Raw genomic sequence first — 20,980 nt, forward strand, 5'->3', positions numbered from 1 at the left:
ACATGTTGGATGGCATAGGCAAATTGGGCCGAATGGCCTGTTCCTATGCTCTGAAACTGAATCTATCCACGTACAAGTCCAAATGTTGCAAAGTACCTGCCTCTCCTCTGGCAGCACGTTTCATATACCTACCAACCTTTGTGTAAAAAAAAGTTACCCCTGAGATTCAGATTCTGAATCAGAATCAGATTTTATTCGCCAAGTATGTTTTGCAACATACGAGGAATTTCATTGGCCAGGCCAGTCATACAATTAAAAGCAACAGACTCAAAAACACATTTTAACATGAACATCCACCACAGTGACTCCTACACATTCCTCACTGTGATGGAAGGCGAAATAAATTTCAAGTTCTTCCCTTATGTTCTTCCTTAGTCGGGGGCTTCGAGACCCCGTTAACGGGATGATCTTGACTCCCGTGGCGTGGCGTTCGGGCCCTCTGCGTTGAGGCGTTCAGCTCCTGCATCGGGGGGTTGTCAGCTTCCGGGCGATCAAACCTCACGTCGGGGCCGGTCGAACCTTCCGCGACGTTGGAGCTCCCTACTAGCCTCTCCTGAGACTGCGAGCCCTTGATGGTAAGTCCACAGTGGTCGCAGTGGGAGCGATCCCAGGCAAGGGATCCGCTCCGATGTTAAATCTGCACCCCGCGGTGGGGCTCACGACAGTCCGAGGCGGCTTCCAGCTCCAGCGATGGTAGGTCGCGGAGCCCAGAGAATGTGAACCGAAAAATGATCACATCTCCGGGAAGGTAAGAACCTGAAAAAAAAGTTTCCCTCGATCCCTCCCCCCACATAAAACAAACCAAAGTACATCCAATCAAACTTTTAACAACACTAAAAATAACAATTAAAAATGCCATCTCCCCGGCACCCCTGCTGGTCGCATTTCTGGTGATTTCTGGTGATCTGGTGAATAGGTGATTCCTATTTAATCTTGCACCCCCTCACCTTGAAGGGCCTGTTCCATCTTCACGACCTAATTCACAACCTTTTTTACTCGTAGACATTTTTCATCAGGCTAGAAAAACGACTCGACCTACTTGATGCCATGAGTACCTACGACTAGCATCATGTCCTACCTTCGACCTACCTATGACCTCCTACGACCTCGTGAAGACCATGCTGCGAGTATGATTCAAGGGCAAACTCCGCAGAGGTCGTGAATTAGGTCGTGAAAGTGGGACAGGCCCTTAAACCTATAATTGTCTGCAAAATTGTCCCAATATTTATAATGTTCCTGTGGGACATTGTGGGTGCGGAGGTGAATTGTGTGTAAATTGTGTGGGCAAGGATGGTAGGAGAGAGGGTGGTTTGGGTGATCAAAAATGCTTTTGGCACATTTGTCTTCATCAGTCAGAATATCGAGTTTAGAAGTTGGGAGGTCATGTTGCAGGGTGCAGGTATATAAACTGGAAAGGGTGCAGAAGATTTACGAGAATGTTTCCAGGACTCAACCATCGTTTAAGAAACATTTAGACAGGTACATGGGTAGGATTCATAGAGTAATAAAGCAGGAAAACAGGCCCTTCGGCTCTACATGCCCCATCTATACTAGTCCCACCAGCCTGCATTTGGCCCACATCCCTCTAAACCTACCCTATCCATCTATCTATTTATCTATACTATTACTAAAAGTCTCATCTTGATCACTTCCGGTCTGCGTTGTTTTTAAATTTGCGCAAAAACGATATCCTATATCGCTAGGATTTTTGCGGGGGCGGGGTCGGGGGGCTGTGTTCTGTGGGGGGGGGGGGGGAGGTGGCGGGCTGTGTTCCGCGGGTGGGGGCTCTGAGCGTGACAGGCACTGGGGACGTGAGCAGCTGAGTGAGTCCGGAGCCAGGTCGGGAAGGGTTGAGCCCATACACCCCCCCTCCCACAGCCTCCTCCCCTACACCCACCCCCCTCCCCTACACCCACCCCCCTCCCCTACACCCACCCCCCCTCTACACCCCCTCCCCTGCACCCACTCCCCCTCCCCTACAACCCCCCGCCCCTACAACCCCCTTCCCCTCTCCCCTACACCCCCCTCCCCTACACCCCCCCCTCCGCTACACACCCCCTCCGCTACAATCCCCCTCCGCTACACCCCCCTCGGCTACACCTCCCCTCCCCTACACCCCCTCTCCCCTACACACCCCCTCCCCTACACCCACCCCCCTCACCTACACCTACACCCCCTCCCCTACACGCGCCCCTCCCCTACACGTCCCCTTCCCCAACACCCCCTCCCCAACACCCCCCTCCGCTACACTCCCACAATCCCCCTACCCCATACCCCACACCCCCTCCCCCACACCCCCTCCCCTAAACTCCCTTCCCCCACACACCCCTCCCCCACACATAGCCTCCCCCACCCCACTCCAACACACCCCATGCCCCCTCCCCCACACACATCCCCTCCCCCACACACATCCCCTCCCCCACACACAACCCCTCCCCCACACACACCCCCTCCCCCACACACATCCCCTCCCACACACCCCCCCTCCCCCATACATCTCCACCCCCTCCCCCACACTCCCCCTCCCCCACCTCCCCTCCCACACCTCCCGTCCCCCACTCACCCCCTGGACGCTTCCCGCCTGAAGCTGTCCCCGTTCCCCGCCTACAGAACGTGGCGTTGGGGGAAATATTGCATTGGGGGAATGGGTTGCGTTGAGGCCTCCTCTGTCACTGGGACACAATGGGTCCCACTTAATCTAGTGTACCTGTTTAAAAGTCTCTTAAATGTTGTGATAGTACCTGCCTCAACCACCTCCTCTGACAGCTCATTCCATAGATACACACCATGCTTTGTGTAAAAAAACATAAGCCCTCAGGTTCCTGTCAAATCTTTCCCCTCTCACGTTGAGCCTATAATTGTCCATTCCCCAATTTTCCTTAAATCTACGACCTGAATGTAAGATGTGTGGGTGAATTGTCACAGAGTCATGCAGCGTGGAATTGGGCCTTTCAGCCCAAATTGCCCACAACAACCAGCATGTCCTTTCCACACGAGTCCCACCTGCCGCTTTGGCCCATATCCTTCCAAACATATCTTATCCATGTACCTGTCCAATCCTTAAGCGCTGCAATCGTACCTGCCTCAAATACCTCCTCCAGCAGCTTGTTCCATACACCCACTACCCTCTGTGGAAAAGGTAGCTCAGGGCCTCGAGTCCTGCAACATCCTCGTGTATCTTTGCTGCACCCTTCCCAACGTAAAATTGCCCAAAATGTATTATCGTAAGGTTCCACTTGCTTGTATTTGGCCCCTATCCATCTAAATCTGTCTTATCTAATGTTTCTTAATCGTTGCCATACTACCTGCCACAACTACATCCTCCGGCAGCTTGGTCCATACACCCACCACCCTTTGTGAAAAAAAAATGTTGCCCCTCAGGCTCCTATTAAATCTTTCTCCCCTTACCTGGAAGCTATGTCCTCTAGTTCCTGATTTCACTACTGTGAATTTACAGGTACCTAATCTATTCCTTTCATGATTTTGTACACCTCTGTGGGATCACCTCCTCGTCCTCCTGCGACCCATGAATAAAGTACCAGCCTACTCAACCTCTCCCTGTAGCGCAGGCCCTCGAGCCATGGCAACAGCCGCGTACATTTTCTCGGCACCCTTTCCAATCTCTAAAACTGTCCCCCAATTCACAACACCATTATAGGACGTGTGGGTGAATTGTTCATTAAAGCTGTCCCCCAATGTGCAACATCGCTGTACATCATTCAACCAGCGATCAGTAAACGTGCTCTCCACAAACCAGGCAAGACCCACTGACGGGAAATCTTCTGGGGCTCCTTATCCTCACAGGGACCGTCGTTCCCCCTCCTCCACCACAACGTCCTCCCATCACTGCCTGAACTGACAATGCCATCCCTCTCACATTCTCCCCTCCCTCTCTCCCTCCCGCATTCACTCCCTCTCCCACCCGCCCTCCCTCATTCCTTCCTTCCCTCTCTCCCTCCGTCCCTCAACCCCTCCCTCCCACCCTCCTTCCCTCCATTCTTTAGCTGATGGAGGAGGCCGCTGCCGAGGTGCGGTCCCACTCCACGCCGTCTACTCCCAAAGAAATTACGGCCGCTGAATGGACGTCCCAGGTGAGTGAGTGAAAGGGAGAGTGGGGATAACCCTCTCCACCCCCTCCTCTCCAAATCCTCCGCCTCTTTCACCCCCACTCTCTCGCCATCCCTCTCTCTAGCATTCCCACTCTCTTGTCCACCCCTCTCTCTCACGCTCACCCTCTACCTCTCCACCTCTTTCCCTCCTTCTTCCCCTTTCCCTCACTCTCGCCCCACCTCCCTCTTTCTCTTGCCCTATGTCTTCCTCTCTCCATCCTGCCCACTCCCACCACCTCTCTCACCCTCCCAATCCCTCTCTCGCCTTCCCCCTCTCTCATCCTACCTCTTGCCCTGCCCCCCTCTCTCACCCTCCACTTTCATGCCCTCTGGCCTTCACTTCCCTCCCAATCTCTTCCCTCGCACTCCCCTCTTCGTGCCCTGCTATTTCCTCCCCTCCCCCTCTCTCCACCTCTCTCTCCTCCCCCCCTCCCTCCCTCCCTCTCCCTCTCTCCTCCTCCCACTCTCCCCCTCCCTCACCCCCCCTCTCCCCCCCGTCTCCCCCTCTCCTCTCCCCCTTCCCACCCCCCCTCTCCCCTCCCGCACCCCCCCTTCTCTCCTCTCCCTCCCCCCCACCCTCTCCCCCCCACCCTCTCCCCCCCCATCTCCCTCCCTCAACCCCCCTCCCCCCCTTTCCCCCCTCCCCCTCCCTCTGCCATCCCCCCCTCTCCCTCCCCCCCTCCCCTCCCTACCCCCCTCCCCCCCTCCATCTCCTCCTTCCCCCCCTCCCTCTGCCCCTCCCTCACCCCCTCCCTCACCCCCCTCACCCCCCCCTCCCTCTTCCCCCCTCCCTCACCCCCCCCCTCCCTCTTCCCCCCCTCTCGTCTCCCCCCCTCCCTCTGCCCCTCCCTCACCCCCCTCCCTCACCTCCCTCACCCCCCCTCATCCTCTTCCCTCTCCCTCACCCCCCCTCCCTCTTCCCCCCCTCTCTCTCCCCCCTATCTCTCCCCCCCGCCTCTCCCCCCCGCCTCTCCCCCTCCCTCTCCCCCCTCCCTCTCTCCCCCTCCCTCTCTCCCCCCTCCCTCACCCCTCCCTCACCCCCCTCCTTCTCCGCCCTCCCTCTCCCCCCATCTCCCTCACCCTCTCCCCTCCCCTCCCTCTCCCCCCCTTTCCTCCCCTCCCCCTCCCTCTGCCTTCCACCCCTCTCCCTCCCCCCCCTCTCCCTCCCTCCCTTCCCCCCCTCCCTCACCCCCCTCTCCTCCCCTCGCCAACCCCCTCGCCCCCCTCCCTCACTCCCCCCACCTCCCTCTCCCCCCCTCCCTCTCCCCCCCTCCCTCTCCCACTCTCTCTCCCCCTCTTCCCCCCTCCCTCTTCCCCTCCCTCTCCCCCTCCCTATCACCTCCCTCCCCCCTCCCTCTCCCCCTCTCCCCTCTCCACCTCTCCCACCTCCCTCACCCGCCCTCCCTCACCCCTCCGCCCGCTCCCTCTGCCCTCCTCTCCCCCTCCCTTTTCCCCCTCCCTCTGCTCCCCGCTCCCTCTCTCACCCCCCTCCCTCTCTCACCCCCCTCCCTCTCTCACCCCCCTCCCTCTCTCACCCCCCCTCCCTCTCTCACCCCCCTCCCTCTCTCACCCCCCTCCCTCTCTCACCCCCCTCCCTCTCTCAACCCCCTCTCTTACCCCCCCCCCCTTTCCCGGCGCTCTGTCCACACAGGAGTCGGGGGCGTTGGAGAGCTCGTCGAGTCTGGTGCCGCCTGGCTGGGAGGGAGAGCCCGATCTGGAGACCGTCACGGAGGAGGTGAGGGGGAAGGGAGTGAGGAGGGGGAAGGGTAGAGAAGTGTAAGAGGAGGAGCAAGCGAGAGGTGGGGGAGGGTGGAGGGGAGAGGGGAGGATTGAGAGAGAGGGATGGATAGAAAGAGGGGTAAGAGGAGGAGCGGGCAAGAGATGGAGGAGGTTGGAGGGGAGGGGGATGGATTGAGCAAGGTAAAATGAGGAGCGGATGAAAGATGCAGGCGAGGGAGGGAGAGGGGAGAGAGAGGGACGGATAGAGAGAGGTAACAGGAGGGGAGGGAGATGTGGGAGGGGAGAGAGATGGGCGGAAGGGGTGAGGGGCTGTGGGAGGGAGGTGGGACAGAGGGTAATGTGAAGTTGGGGCAAAGGGGGGGAGGCGTGGGTGGGAGGAGAGGGAGTGAGGTGGAGGGAGAGGGAGGGAGGTGAGGGGAAGACGGTAGTGGAGGAGATGCAAGTGGGGGAAGTGGAGGGTTTTAGAGGCCCCCCATCCAATGTCAGCTCTCACCCTCCCTCCTTCCCCTCTCACCAATCCCCCACTACCCTCACCTCCCACCCTCACTCTCCTCTACCTCCTTCCCCCCATATCCCCATCACCATCTCTCCCCCAACCTCCATCCCTCCCTTTCCCCCTGCTATAATTCTCTCCCCTTTTCTCTCCCCACAGCATTAGGAAGCCCCAGACATCGGAGCAGGGAAATCGCGTGGAAGTCGAAAGGCAAAGGAGGAGGGATAGAAGGATCTGGAAGCAGGGGGCAGACATCGCTGAGGCCAGCAGCCAAGCTCCTCCCCCTACTTCCTCCCCCTACTTCCTCACCCATCACCTCTTCCGCTTCCCACCCCCTCACCTCCCCACCCTCACCTCCCCACCCTCGCCTCCCCACCTCCCCACCCTCACCTCCCCACCCTCGCCTCCCCACCCCCACCTCCCCACCCTCGCCTCCCCACCCTCGCCTCCCCACCCTCGCCTCCCCACCTCCCCACCCTCACCTCCCCACCCTCGCCTCCCCACCTCCCCACCCTCACCTCCCCACCCTCGCCTCCCCACCCCCACCTCCCCACCCTCGCCTCCCCACCCTCGCCTCCCCACCCTCGCCTCCCCACCCATCGCCTCCCCACCCTCACCTCCCCACCCTCACCTCCCCACCTCCCACCCTCACCTCCCCACCCTCGCCTCCCACCCTCGCTCCCCACCCTCAACCTCCCCTCCCTCACCTCCCCACCCTCGCCTCCCCACCTCCCCACCCTCACCTCCCCACCCCTCGCCTCCCCACCCCCACCTCCCCACCCTCTCCTCCCCACCCTCGCCTCCCCACCCTCGCCTCCCCACCCTCGCCTCCCCACCCTCACCTCCCCCACCCTCACCTCCCCACCTCCCCACCCTCACCTCCCCACCCTCGCCTCCCCACCCTCGCCTCCCCACCCTCGCCTCCCCACCCTCGCCTCCCCACCCTCACCTCCCCACCCTCGCCTCCCCACCCTCACCTCCCCACCTCCCCACCCTCACCTCCCCACCCTCGCCTCCCCACCCTTGCCTCCCCACCCCCTCACCTCCCTCACCTCTCCACCCCTCACCTCCCCACCTCCCCACCCTCACCTCTCCCATTCACATTAGTTTAGTGTGGAGATACACACCATGGATATTGGCCCTTCGGCCCACCAAGTCCACGGCCAGCATCGATGACCTTTTCATACTGGTTTACTTTTGAGATACATCGCGGGAACAGGCCCTTCGGCCCACTAATACTGAGCTGACCATTGATTACCTTTCACACTAGTTTAGTTTTGAGATGCAGCATGGAAACAGACCATTCGGCCCACCAGCTGCATCCCAACCACCAATCTACGGTTCAATGCGGCTTTATTTGTCACATGTGTAAGTGCAGAGTGAAATTCTTTTTGCATATTTACACATGCAGGTGTCACCATGTTTTGGCGCCATTTACACAAGTTCAAAGTCGGGACCGTATGTGGAGCGATTCCCCATCCAGATAAGTCCCAGGCTCATGCAGGGCCTTCCCCCTTCGCCTTCAACCAAATCTGCCCGTGAACCGACGTCCCACACCTTTCCCAGCCATCTTTGTGTCCCACCCGGGGTTCCTGGCAGGATTATTTGCTCTTTATCTCTCATTACTAAGGTCTAAGGTTCCCACCTTTTAAGCACTGCTGCTTAAGTGCCGGCCACTACTCAACTCTTCTGCCTTCTACTGACCTAGACAATTGCACTCTACTCAACCTCTCCCTCTCTTTTCAAATTCATCCGTTCAAGTTTGATTAGTTCAGATTTACTACATGGAAACAGGCTGTTTGGCCCACCAAGTCCGCACCAACCCGTTCAATGTGGTTCTGATAATTGTTTGTTTCTAAGCTTCCCCCCAGTCTCATTTCAGTAAAAACACTGAATCAACCACTCGAAACAACTACATTTTATTTTACCAAAAGCGCGTCACAGATCAAACACTACATAATCCCACCGCGGGTTCGATCCCTGTGGCTGCCTGTTCAAGCCCTCTAGTCCTCGCTCAGACAGAGACTCTCCAGAAGTTCACGCAGTCCGGACCGCTCTTCCAAAAGATTGACGCTTAGCCTCGTGATCGCGGATCTCGAGGGGCTGAACCATATTGGGGTGGTCTGTCAATAACCCAATTACAGATATCGATTAACCCCATTCATAACAGGCATTCCCCAAACCCAGTGATACAACTGCGCAATACATTGTATATGAAATGGACTTCGAGAGGAAGTCAACTTGATTTACCCTGATTTACAGAAAACCCAGACAAGGCTCAACACCTCATCCAATCAACACTTGGCAGTCAAACTCTGCAACATTATTTACAACTATTTATAAGGTGTATGTCTGGTTTGCAGCGATCCAATCCATTCAATGCATTTTGCGCCATATTGACAAGGTTTGCAGATCTTCCCATTCTTTGCTTGCAAATTGTATCTAAGCTCCAGACACTCTGGCACCTCTTCGCCGCCTGTCCCAGCTCTGCAGAGAGTAATTCCAATTTGACCAAATCTCCCAGCAACCCTGAAACGTAACCCCATTTTGAGGTCCTAGCTGGTCCAATTTAGCCAGGACTAACAGTTCCATTTACAGATACTGCGTGGAAATAGGGCTTTCTGCCCACTGAGTCAATGTCGACTATCGATCACCCGTTTCACATTAGTTTAGAGCTACAGCACAGGAACAGGCCCTTCGGCCCACCAGGTGCATGCTGACTATCGACCACCCATACACATTGGTTTAGTGTAAAGATATAATCCGGAAACAGGTAATTCGGCCCACCAAATCCATGCCGACCATCAATCACCCATTCACACTAGTTCAGTTCAGAGATACAGCACGGAGACAGGCCCTTTGGCACATTGAGTCTGCACCAACCATCGATCGCCCATACACAGTGGTTTAGTTTAGATATACTGTGGAAACAGACCGTATGGCCAATCAAGTTCATGCCAACCATTGATCTGAGTTCAGTTAAGTTTAGTTTATTGTTATGTGTACCGAGGTACAGTGAAAAGTTTTTGTTGCGTGCTTACCTAGGTGTCAGTGGAAAGACAATATATGATTGCAATCTGAATGGTGGCCGATTAGGAAAAGGGGAGATTCAACGAGACCTGGGTGTCATGGTACACCAGTCATTGAAAGTAGGCATGCAGGTGCAGCAGGCAGTGAAGAAAGTGAATGGTATGTTAGCATTCATAGCAAAAGGATTTGAGTATAGGAGCAGGGAGGTTCTACTGCAGTTATACAGGGTCTTGGTGAGACCACACCTTTTGTATTGCGTACAGTTTTGGTCTCCTAATCTGAGGAAAGACATTCTTGCCATAGAGGGAGTACAGAGAAGGTTCACCAGACTGATTCCTGGGATGTCAGGACTTTCATATGAAGAAAGACTGGATAGACTCGGCTTGTACTCGCTAGAATTTAGAAGATTGAGGGGGGATCTTATAGAAACGTACAACATTCTTAAGGGGTTGGACAGGCTAGATGCAGGAAGAGTATTCTCGATGTTGGGGAAGTCCAGAACAAGGGGTCACAGTTTAAGAATAAAGGGGAAGTCTTTTAGGACCGAGATGAGAAAAACATTTTTCACACAGAGAACGGTGAATCTCTGGAATTCTCTGCCACAGAAGGTAATTGAGGCTAGTTCATTGGCTATATTTAAGAGGGAGTTAGATGTGGCTCAGGGGATCAGGGGGTTATGGAGAGAAGGCAGGTACGGGATACTGAGTTGGATGATCAGCCGTGATCATATTGAATGGCGTTGCTGGCTCGATGGGCTGAATGGCCTACTCCTGCACCTAATTTCTATGTAACAGACTGAGGAAATATTGCAGCTAGATGTCTGACAGCAGAAATGGCTAGTAAAGGTGAAGGCGAAGAATATGAGTGACCTTTTTAAATACTGTTAAATACTGAGTCCAAAGACTGCATCATGCTGAGATGGAAGATGACCAGTTCTTTTCAAGCATGAGAGTCAGTATTACAGCGAAGACCACAGAATAGATACGAGGGCCTTAAAACTGCGGGCAGCTGGACGCTCAGGTCACTTGTGTAGAATTAGCATAGGTGCTCTTTTATCATTTATTCTGCACTATGTTATCTTCAATATAGAGGAGAACATATTGGTACATAAGGTATGTAGTGCAACATTAGTAGTGTACTGAGCACAGATGTTTGATGCTGAGCAGGTTGTGTGCAGGATGGTTCGAGCCTGGTGGAAAGAAACTGTTCTTGAAGCTCGAGTTCAAAATTCTCAGGTTCTTGTTCTATTTTCTGGATAGTATCAGAGAGAAGAGAGCGTGGCCATGTGGCCATATCAGTCAGCAGAGCAAAAACTAGTTTGTGCAACCACATTCTAAGGTAGTGAGTGGGAAGCATTTAATGAACCCACTCCCTACAATCTACGGGCAATTTACAGTGATCAATTAATCCACAAAAAAAGCACGTCTTTGTGATTTGGAAGGAATCAGGATCAGCCGGAGGAATCACATGCAGTTAGAGGAAGCTCGAACAAACTCCACACAGACAGCACCTGAACTTAGGATCAAAGGCGGGTCTTCGGGACTGTGAAGCAGCAACTCTGACAATTGCAACACTGCCACGCAGAAAATGCTTAACGAACAACGAACGTGAGGATTGTGTTCTGCGGGGTCTACAGGGTTAGAGAAATACTTCGGGAGTAGGCATTAGACGAGGTGGCACTAGGAGGATGGTCATAATCTTACTCCATGGTATAATTAATGAGTTGTGGAAGTGTGTGGGTATAACTTACGGCATTAGAGTAGCAGACTAAGTTCTAGACCATTGATCTAGGGACACATATTCAATTTTCACCCTGGTCATAGTCATAGAATGATACAATGTGCAAACAGGCCTTTTGGCCCAACTTCCCCACGTCGGCCAAAATGTCCCAGCTACTCTAGACCCGCCTGCCTACGTTTGGCCCGTATTCCTCCAAACCCGTCCTATCCATGTACTTGTCTAAGGGTTTCTTAAATGTTGGAATGGGCCCTGTCTCAACTACCTCCTCTAGAAGCTTACTCGATACCCCCACTACCCTTTGGAAAAGATACCCCAGATTCTCATTAAATCTTATCCCATTCACCTCAAAGCTATGTCCTCTTGTGCTCGATTCGCCTACTCTGGACAAGAGACACTGCGCAGTTACCTGATCAATTCCTCTAATGATTTTATGCACCTCTATAAGATCACCCCTCATTCTCCTGTGCTCCAAGGAATAGGGTCCCAGTCTACTAAACCTCTCCCTAGAGTCCTGGCAACATTCTCGTACATCTTTTCTGTACCCTTTCCAGCTTGACAACATCTTTCCTAATACACGGTGACCAGAACGGAAGACAATACTCAAACATCTGCCTCACCAACGTCTTATAAGTATGTAACATGACCTCCTAACTTGTCTACTCAACACTGACTGATGAAGGCTAATGTGCCAAAAGCCTTTTTGACCACCCTGTCTACGTGTGATCACCTTCAAGGACCACGCACCTGCACTCATTAATCCCTCTGCTCTACAAAACTCTCCAGAACCCGAACGTCTTGCCCATGTTAGACTTCCCAAGTGTACAAATGGTGCCTGGAGAAATTAAATTAATTAAATAAAACAATTTGGGAAAACAAATTTAAAAAGTAATTCAGGAACTAACCAGTAAATTGTCAGGTCAATGCGAAAAATGCTACCTTCAGGTTCAGTAAAGTATTTTGGAAGTAAATTCACCTGACATCGGTATGATAGAGTAGAAGAGTGATACAGTGCGGAAGCAGGCCCTTCTGCCCAACTTGTTCCAGCTACACAAGTCTCACCTGCCTGCGTGTGTTCCATATCCCTCCAAACCTGTCCTATCCATGTACCTGTCTAACAGTTTTTTTAATGTTTTCAGACTCACTGATGTGGTTGACTCTGTATTGCTCCTGGAGTGTGTTGAGAGAGAGACTTTCCAGCGATATCTATATCCCATGTATGAATTTCAAAAGGGCGGTACGGTGGCACAGCGGTAGAGTTGCTGCCTTACAGCACTTGCAGCGCCAGTGGCCCGGGCTCGATCCCGACTACGGGTGCTGTCTTACGAGGTGTGTACGTTCTCCCCGTGGCCTGCGTGGGTTTTCTCCAAGACCTTCAGTTTCCTCCCACACTCCAAACACGTACAGATTTGTATGTCAATTGGCTTGGGTTTCTATACTTGATATAAGTGCAATGCTGGCCCTCTTGTGTGTGGGCTTGTGTTAATGTGCGGGGATCGCTGGACGGTGGGTCGAAGGACCTGTATCCGCAGTGTATCTCTAAACCAAACATGAGTAAAAGTGACGTTCTCCATATTGTTGAAAACCAGGTGGAATTCCCGGCTGCTCTGCAGACAGCTCAATAGTTTAAATAATTCAATGATTCGACAGTACATGACTAAATGGTGTAGAGGGGGAACTACAAGCCCACAAATCGCCAATTAATTCATATTAATGCCATGTAACCAAACCAAATACAGAGATTTTGTTTTTCCAAACATAGAATTGAAGAATGGTGAAGTATTGCCAAAGGTGTAACCATCCAGGTTAATTTGCAGTATTATATACACATCTTGTCACATATTGGAACAGATGTTTAGATTCCTCTAGAAGATGACCATCGTCAAAGACCCACACCACCCTGACCAGCTTCTGATATTATTGGGAAGGTGGTGCATGAATTTGAGAATTGTGACCCCCAGCTTCAAGAAGAGCTTCTTCCCACCTGTCATCGGGCTCTTTAACTGTTCAGCACACAACCCAAATCAACACCAAAAAACTATAGTCGTTGTGGTCAACAACTACTAATGTTGCACTACATACCTTGGCTTGAACAACATGTTCTCCCTTATAATGGAGAAAACAAAGTGGACATTTAGTGATTCGTTCGTGGAGGACCAATGTTCATTCTACAAGAGTGACCCTACACTACCAGCTGCCCACTATTTTAATCCCCCATCCACTCTGATATCTTCTGTGGCCTCCTGCACTGTGACATTGAGACCCATGCTTGAAAAGAACGGGTCATGGCGTGATGCAGATTTCTGAAGTACATTTTGAACTCTGCAACATAACGTTCCTCATATTCTCTGCCTGCACCAGAACTGGCTGTTTGCTGGAAAGGGCATGTCCCACTTTGCCATTTTTTCGGTGACTGCGAGCATCAGTGACTGACGCCCGTAAAACTATCAAGTTGTACGACATACACGCTGACGTATGCGGTCCTGCGGGTGACGCCTGGTTAGGGTCGGGGTCGGGGCCAGGGCTAGGGCTAGGGTTAGGATTATGGGCTGTAAAATATTCTTCCTTCAATGCATGGATTTTAAACATTAATATATTAAAATTAATACAATAAAATCAATTGTGCAAATGAAAAGATGTCTGTCCAGTTTTATTTACAGATGTATTGATCCGCTTTTAGATCCAATCACCATCTCTAACTTGTCACAGGGATAGATTCAGTGAGTGTAGACTGAACTCCTCTCTCCCCTCTCCCCCCCCCCCCCACCCACCCACCCCCCCTACCACCCACATCCCACCTTCTCCACTCCCCCCACCCTTCTCCCCTCCCCTCTCAACCCTTCATTCCGCTCTACTCTTCTCCACTCCTCCCTCCCCTCACATCCCTTTCTCTCCTACTCCTCCCATTCTCCAACCCCCCCCCCCCCCCCACTTTCCCCGACGGCCACCCTTTGTGGACCCAGACTGTGACAGCTAGATCCCACGAATAATTCTGCACAAAGCCTCATCTGTTTTAGTAACATTGACTATGGGATAAAAGCAGACTTTGGGAACAACACGCCCCCGCCCTCTGCCCCCTCGCCTTGCTTCAAAATGGGTGGTGGGTATTTAGACTCAGTGGCCGGAGCAGGTGACAACATTGCCTGTACCCATTTGAAAAGCCCGCTGCCTCTGGGGGGTTTGGAGCAGTGACGTGCGGTGAGGTCAATGGCTGGAGTGGCACTGGCTAGTGTCAGAGCCAGATCTACACAGAGCCAGAACCCGATAGAGGTGCCGCCAGCAGTGGAATGCTGTACTGCGCCGCCGCTGCTGAAGATAGTTAACTTGGAGGGAGAGCGAGGTTAACCTAGCCCTAACCCTAACCCTAACGCTAACCCTAGCCTAACATTAACCCGAATCCTAAAGCTAACCCTAGCCCTAACCCCAGCCTTAACCCTAGCCTAACACTAACCCGAACCCTAGACGTATTCTAACCATAACCGGGCGTCACAGCATACGTCGGTACACAAAAAAGCTGGAGAAACTCAACGGGTGCAGCAGCATCTATGGAGCGAAGGAAATAGGCAACGGTTCGGGCCGAAACCCTTCTTCAAAAGTAAAAGTGGCAGGCAGACAAATCCAGGGCAAAAATCAAAAAGGACCACTTTTCAACATAATTGTATAAGGGGTAAGAGTGTTGTAAAAACAAGCCTGAAGGCTTTGTGTCTCAATGCAAGGACCATTCATAATAAGGTGGATGTGAATGTGCAGATAGTTATTAATGACTATGATATAGTTGTGATCACGGAGACATGGCTCCAGGGTGACCAAGGCTGGGAGCTGAACATCCAGGGATATTCAATATTCAGGAGGGATAGACAGAAAGGAAAAGGAAGTGGGGTAGCGTTGCTGGTTAGAGAGAAGATTAATGCAATAGAAAGGAAGGACATTAGCTTGGAGGATGTGGAATCGATATGGGTAGAGCTGAGAAACACTAAGGGGCAGAAAACGCTAGTGGGAGTTGTGTACAGACCACCTAACAGTAGTAGTGGAGTTGGGGATGGCATCAAACAAGAAATTAGAAATGCGTGCAACAAAGGTAAACCAGTTATAATGGGTGACTTCAATCTACATATAGATTGGGTGAATCAAATTGGCAGGGTTGCTAAGGAAGAGGATTTCTTGGAATGTGTAAATGAGACATTACACACGTGTAACTTCAAGATAGTGTTTAATATACATTCAGACTTAACAACATATTTGTAGTCACTGGCTCCAGCCTGCTACTGAACTGCGTAGCGGGAGAAGTGCGTGTTAGAATAAATGATACAGTGAGGCGGGATTAGTGATGCTAAGATATATTTGATTGGTTGCATTCATAAACCAATCTACATCCTTCCCCTTAGAAGATTGAGTATAGTGGGTACCCGTGCCATTAAAGTTAAACAACATCACCATATCTAACAGGCGGTTTACTGACACGGCCCGAACACGTATGGACCAAACCCCCCCCTTCATCGGAAAGATTAGAGGGCGGCGACAGGACCGGAGGCGAGAAGGACGTGGAGGGGGCTGGAGGCGGCAGAGTGGATACACAAACAGGAGGGGTGAATCTGCGGTTAGTAACAGCCGCGCCACGCAGAGGAGAACGGAACATGCGAGGGGTGGGGGACGTGCAGGGGCTGGTAACTGGATCTGCAGCAGGCGGCAGGAACAGAAGTGGTGGAGCGTAGGGACCAGATGGCGGTGGACGGGGTTCCTGCACAGCCAACAGATGTTGACGACTTCTGCGGTAAACTGTCCCTTCATAGTCCACAAGGTAAGATCGAGGCGCGTCAGCTGTGCCAACCACGGTGGCCAGGTGGGAATATCCACTCGCAGTTTGTAGACAAACAACCTGTCCCGGCAGCAGAGGCATGAGGGGTTTGCACGACCTGTCGTGTGACCGTTTCTGAATATCGTGCTTCTCCTGAATGCGCGTTTGGATGGAGGCAGGCTCCAGCACACGAGGTATCAGCTTGTGCTGAGGAATCGGAATCGGTGGTCGTGTCATTCTGGACATAAGCCGCTGGGCTGGTGATCCCAGGGTTGCGTCTTTGGCTATATTCCTGAGGTTCAGCAGATCAAGGTAAAAGTCCGAATTCGCCAGGCGCGCTTGCTTCATCAGTTGTTTAGCGCTCCTGACAGCGCGCTCAGCAAGACCGTTACTCTGCGGGTACTCAGGCTGCTCGTAACGTGGTCGAAGTTCCATCGGTTGGCAAAGAGCTTAAACTCGTGGCTGGTAAACTGTCTACCATTGTCGGTCTGCAGACGGACAGGTGAACCGAATGTAGAAAAGTGTTTCCGCAGCTTGCGGATGACCATTTCAGACATGAGGGAGGTCAGGAGTTCTATTTCAAACCAGTTGGAGAACGAGTCTGCAAGGACGAGGTAGTGCTTACCGCGCCACTCGAAAATGTCAGCTGCCATCGAAGTCCAGGCCAGGGCTGGTGCAGGCTGTAGCAGTAGGGGCTGCCTCTGCTGGTGGGGTGCGAGACTGTTGCAGGTGGGGCAAGGCGAGACACGGTCTCGTATGTATTTGGCCATTCCCAGCCAGTAGAATCGGCTCTGTGCGTGGGCGAGTGTAGCATCGACTCCCGGGTGACCGCTGTGTGCCTCACAGTAGTATTTGTCGTAAAACGATGAAGGGATCACGACTTTGTGGCCCTTGACTATAACGCAGTCCTGTATGACCAGTTCGTCGCGGACTAGAAAGAACGGCTGTGTCTCTGCTGGAGCGCTAGCGCGCTTGTCTGGCCAACCCCCTTTAATCACTGATGACAGTCTTTGGAGAGTGGGGTCGGCGGCAGTATGTTCGGCTAGGCACTGTAGTTGTTTAGTGGGAACGAAGTCAACGCCGAGTACCAGAAGGTCTTCCCGTTCATGGGGGTGGCGGTCACAGGACGCTCGAGGTGCACGGGAGAGGGTGTCGGCAACGTGCATGTCAGTACCTTTTTTATAAACGAGGGTGAAGTCAAAACGTTGGAGCTGCATCATCATGCGTTGCAGTCGAGCAGGTGCGGCGTGGATGGGTCTGTTCAGGATCGTCACCAGTGGCTGGTGGTCCGTTTCGACCGTGAAAGTGTTCCCAAAGACAAAGTCCTTGAACTTAGAGCAGGCGAAAACGACAGCAAGCAGCTCTTTCTCGATCTGCGTGTAGCGTTGTTCCGTGTCGGTCATGGTACGGGAGGCATAGGAAACAGGAAGCAGGGTACCATCGGCAGAAGGCTGTAGGCAGGCTGCACCGAGCCCGAATCGTGAGGCATCACAGGTGACAGTTACAGGGCGTTTCAAATCGAAACATGTCAGCGTTGGAGCACTGGTCAGCTTGGACTTTAAAGCATTGAAAGCCTGTTGGTGCTGCGGGAACCAGGACCAAACGGTGTTCTTTCTAGTCAGTTGCTGCAGGGGCGAGCTCAATTTACTGAGGTTTGGTACGAATTTACCAAGATAGTTCACCATACCCAGGAAGCGCTGCAGGCCAAGCACGTCGGTGGGGGCCTGCATCTCAGTGATGGCAGCAGCTTTCTGTGGGTCGGGCTTGAGTCCGGCGGGAGTGAATACGTGACCAACGTATGTGACCTCGGAGACCCGGAACTTGCACTTATTGGGGTTGAGCTTGAGGTTGATCTGGCGAGCCGGCTCAAGGACGCACCGTAGGTTTTGGTCGTGCTCTATCACGTCTTTGCCGTAGACCAGGATATCGGCAACGATGATAGCGCATGGTAGGCCAGCGAGAAGCTGCTCCATGGTCCTCTGAAACACTTCACTGGCAGAATTGATGCCGAATGGCATTTGCAGAAACTTGAATCTGCCAAACGGTGTTGAAAACGTGGTGAGGTCTGATGACTCTTTGTCCAGCGGTATCTGCCAGAACGAGCTCTTCGCATCGAGGACAGAGAAGATGGTGGCCTGTCCGACCTGTGCTGCAACATCCTCAACTGTCCTCATGGGATAGTGGGTCGCCTGATGGCAAGGTTCAAGTCTTTTGGGTTCATGCACACACGAATTTCATTCTTATCCTTTTTTAATGTGGCAACCATGGTAGACACCCACTCGGTGGGCTCGCTGACCAGTTCTATCACACCCATGGAGATCATGTTGTCTAGCATGGACTCAACTTTGTCCTTCATGGCGTGCGACACACGGTGTGGTGCACGAATAACGGACGCTACCTTCGGGTCGGTAGATATTTTGTAGGTGACGGGCAGCTTGCCCAGTTTGTCATCAAACAGATCAGGGTATTCCTTTATCGGGTCCGTCGATAGTAGCAATTTGTGGACAGTTTTGTCGAACGACACCAGTCCCAGATCCTGGCACGCCTGGTTGCCCAGCAGAGTCACAGTTAGAGTTCAAGACATAGAAGGTCAAAGCGCGCGTTGTCTTTTTCAGCACGCAAGTGAAAGTTGCTCTTCCCAGTGGTATCAGCACCTCGCCCCCATAGGCATGCAGAGTGGAGCGGTTTGCAATCATGAGCTCATTATTCCTTATCTTGTTGAAAAGGCTTATTGACATTACGTTCACTTTCGCCCCCGTGTCGAGCAGCATGAAAGTCGAAATTGTTGACAGTTAACAGAACAGTTGGATCGGGTAGCCGGCCAGGCGCATGAAGGAGTGAGTACACACTTGCCTCCCCTTGCGAATTAATTGGATCGGCATCGTGGGCAGCGCCGAGCAAGGACGGGGAGCCGTATTTGTTATCGACCTGCATCAGCATGTTTAGGTTAGGTCTGGAACCTGGGGGAACTTTCCCACGAGAACGACAGGCAGCAGAGAAATGGTTCATTTTCTTACAATAGTTACAGGCCTTCCGTAGGCAGGACAGGGCGACTGCCTGGAGTGCAGATAGTTGCAGTTTGGGCACTTCATAGGTGGCTCACTACTGGATGCAGGGTTGGCCCGGGACATACACTTTGCATTCTCCGTTCGAGCCCGCGGTCTATTGAACCCAGTCAGATTAATTGATTTGGTGTCTGAATCGCGCTGACTGTTTGGTGGGTCAATGACCTCTGCCATTGTGCAGGCATGCGCGGCTTCGTCTAAGGTCAGATCGGGTTTACGAAGGAGCTCAGATCTCAGCTTTTGATCGAGCATCCCTGTCACCAAAATGTCTCTGGTCAACTGGTCAGTCATGGCTTCGAATCGGCACCTCTGGGCTAAATAACGCAAGTCAGCGATAAAGCTCTCAACAGGTTCGTCTGGCAACTGTTTGCGAGTAAAGAATCGCGCCCTTTATAAAATGTGATTAGAGGGCAGGTCGCAAATCTCCCTGAATTTGCATAACAGGACATTCGGGTCGTCGGCTGATTCTATGGGTATCAGTACCTGATTGTCGGCACCCAGGACCGCTGGGGAGTACTGGAAAGTTCTCGCTCTTCTCATGGCATCTGGGCCGGCAAGGTTGGGTAGAAGAGAGGCTTTAACTTCGTCTGGTTCATTGCGATGAGCGATGTTCATGTAGTGGCGGTAGTCCAATTCAAAAGTAGCTCAGCGCTCCGCGATATCCGAATCGAAGATGAGCTGGGCAGGCTTCCGGCAGGAAGAAGCCATCGACAAAATGAAAATGAACACTTAATGAAAGAAATAAAAATCAGTAAACAGGAGACGCGAGTTGTCTCTTATCTGACACCATGTAAATGAGACATTACACACGTGTAACTTCAAGATAGTCTTTAATATAGCCTGCTACTGAACTGCGTAGCGGGAGAAGTGGGTGTTAGTATAAATGATACAGTGAGGCGGGATTAGTGATGCTAAGATATATATGCTTGGTTGCATTCATAAACCAATCTACAGAATGTATGCGGGATAGTTTTTTAAACCAACATGTAGAGGAACCAACGAAAGAGCAGGCTATTCTAGACTGGGTATTGAGTAATTTAGTTAGCAGTCTTGTTGTGCGTGGCCCCTTTGGCAAGAGTGACCATAATATGGTTGAGTTCTTCATTAGGATGGAGAGTGACATCGTTAATTCAGAAACAAGGGTTCTGCATGGATGAACTACAACAATTGTTCATCCCAGTTTGGCAAAACAATAAATCAGGGAATGTAGTGCATCTGTGGATAACAAGGGAAATCAGGGATAGTATGAAAACAAAAGATATACAAATTAGCCAGAAAAAGCAGCCTACCAGAGGACTGGGAGAAATTCAGAATCCAGCAGAAGAGGACAAAGGGCTTAATTATGAAAGGGAAAATAGATTATGAAAGAAAATTGTCAGGAAACTTTTATAGATATGTGAAGAGAAACAGTTTAGTTAAAACAAATGTCGGTCCATTGCAGTCAGAAACAGGTGAATTGATCATGGGGAACAAGGACATGGCAGACTGCTTTGGTTCTGTCTTCACTAAGGAAGACATAAATAATTTGCCGGAAATAGCAGGGTTCAAATGAGATGGAGGAACTGAGTGAAATCCAGGTTAGTGGGGAAGTGGTGTTAGGTAAATTGAATGGATTATCCGCAGGACCAGTTAGGCTGCATCCCAGAGTGCTTAAGGAAGTAGCCCAGAAATAGTGGATGCATTAGTGATAATTTTTCAAAACTCTTTAGATTCTGGAGTAGTTTCTGAGGATTGGAGGGTAGCGAATGTAACCCCACGTTTTAAAAAGGGAGGGTGAGAGAAAATGGGGAATTAAAGACCAGTTAGTCTAACATCGGTAGTGGGGAAAATCCTAGTCAGTTATTAAAGATGGGACAGCAGCACATTTTGAAAGTGGTGAAATCATTGGACAAAGTCAGCATGGATTTATGAAAGGTAAATCGTGTCTGACGAATCTTATAGAATTTTTCGAGGATGTAACTAGTAGAGTGAATAAGGGAGAACCAGTGGATGTGTTATATTTGGACTTTCA

General features: G+C 51.9%; 2 protein-coding genes across 4 annotated transcripts in view; one reads left to right on the top strand and one right to left on the bottom strand.

Annotated features, from left to right (window-relative positions):
• LOC116988698 (DPY30 domain-containing protein 2-like) overlaps positions 1–6,700 on the top strand; it is a 195,327-nt gene extending 188,627 nt beyond the window's left edge. For all 3 annotated transcript variants that reach the window (XM_033045544.1, XM_033045543.1, XM_033045545.1), the window contains exons 4-6: positions 4,005–4,091; positions 5,761–5,844; positions 6,502–6,700. In XM_033045544.1, the coding sequence (XP_032901435.1) occupies positions 4,005–4,091; positions 5,761–5,844; positions 6,502–6,507 (177 nt within the window). In that variant the 3' untranslated portion in view covers positions 6,508–6,700. The remainder of the gene's footprint in view (positions 1–4,004; positions 4,092–5,760; positions 5,845–6,501) is intronic.
• Positions 1–20,980, bottom strand: part of LOC116988697 (arachidonate 15-lipoxygenase B-like) — a 328,224-nt gene that overhangs the window by 167,603 nt on the left and 139,641 nt on the right. The gene's annotated exons all lie outside the window — the stretch shown is intronic.

The sequence above is a fragment of the Amblyraja radiata genome, chromosome 28 (assembly GCF_010909765.2).
Source record: "Amblyraja radiata isolate CabotCenter1 chromosome 28, sAmbRad1.1.pri, whole genome shotgun sequence".
Lineage (NCBI taxonomy): Eukaryota > Metazoa > Chordata > Chondrichthyes > Rajiformes > Rajidae > Amblyraja > Amblyraja radiata.